Source organism: Myotis brandtii, unplaced genomic scaffold, assembly GCF_000412655.1.
Source record: "Myotis brandtii unplaced genomic scaffold, ASM41265v1 scaffold357, whole genome shotgun sequence".
Lineage (NCBI taxonomy): Eukaryota > Metazoa > Chordata > Mammalia > Chiroptera > Vespertilionidae > Myotis > Myotis brandtii.
Window position 1 is genome coordinate 58,820 of NW_005363729.1, and position 962 is coordinate 59,781.

Below are 962 nucleotides of genomic sequence, written 5' to 3' on the forward strand. Positions count from 1 at the left end.
GGTCGGGGGGGCTGGGCGGCCGGGGCCGCAGATACTCACCGAGGGGCCCGGCTGCCCGATGGGGCCTTGAGGACCCGTGGGCCCCGGCGGACCCTGTGGGAACAGACAGACACAGTTGCTTCCGGAGTCACAGCTGCGGCCCTGGGAGAGAGGCCGGCGGAGCAGGCGGGGGGGGCCAAAAAAAAGTTTCCGCTGCCGGGGCCTTACCTGCTCTCCTTTGTCGCCCTTGCTCCCCTTCTGCCCCGGCTCCCCGATCTCTCCCTGTGGGAAGGGGTGGGAGATCCGTCAGCCCCCAAGCATTCGGGTCTGATCTGCTCCCCGCGGTTCATTTATCTTGGCGCCTAAGAGTAACGCCTCTCCACAGGGTTCCCAGGAGGAACCGCTTCCGTGTGTTCATTTTATTTCCTGTTTAATATGAGAGTTGAAAGCGACGGGCCCCATCTGACGCTACACAGACCCTGAGCCGATTGGACAAGGCGGTGAAATCCCAACGAAAACATTTACTCCGCTTGTCAGGGTGTCTGACAGCAGCGGACACCTCGATTCTACGCTTGCAGAGAGCCAGCCCGTCCCCCCGGGTCCCCGTGGGCGGCTGGCTCCACCACGGACACCCGGCACCGTCTGCAGCGAGCTGACGCCCTTGGCCATGTCACCGGGGGTGTGGCACGTGGAATGTTAAGCGGAAGAGCTGAACCCAGCGTCTTCATTAGACAATGTATCAGCTGCCAGCGCTGGCCACGGTCACAGCATCGATCAGAAGCCGTGGCCCTAGTGCAGTGATGGCACGTGAACTCATTTTTGTGGTTGATTTTTATTTGTTTAATGGCATTTAAATATATAAAATAAATATCAAAAATGTAAGTCTTTGTTTTACTATGGTTGCAAATATCAAAACATTTCTATATGTGACACGACACCAGAGTTAAGTTAGGGTTTTTCAAAATGCTGACACGCCGAGCTCA

The 962-nt window shown here is 56.8% G+C and overlaps 1 protein-coding gene across 1 annotated transcript in view; it reads right to left on the reverse strand.

Annotated features, from left to right (window-relative positions):
• The window catches only part of COL5A1 (collagen, type V, alpha 1), a gene marked incomplete at its 5' end in the record, with an annotated part of 94,117 nt that overhangs the window by 23,801 nt on the left and 69,354 nt on the right, over positions 1-962 (reverse strand). Inside the window, 2 exons of the mRNA XM_014544215.1 lie at positions 40-93; positions 208-281. Of these exons, the coding sequence (XP_014399701.1) occupies positions 40-93; positions 208-281 (128 nt within the window). The remainder of the gene's footprint in view (positions 1-39; positions 94-207; positions 282-962) is intronic.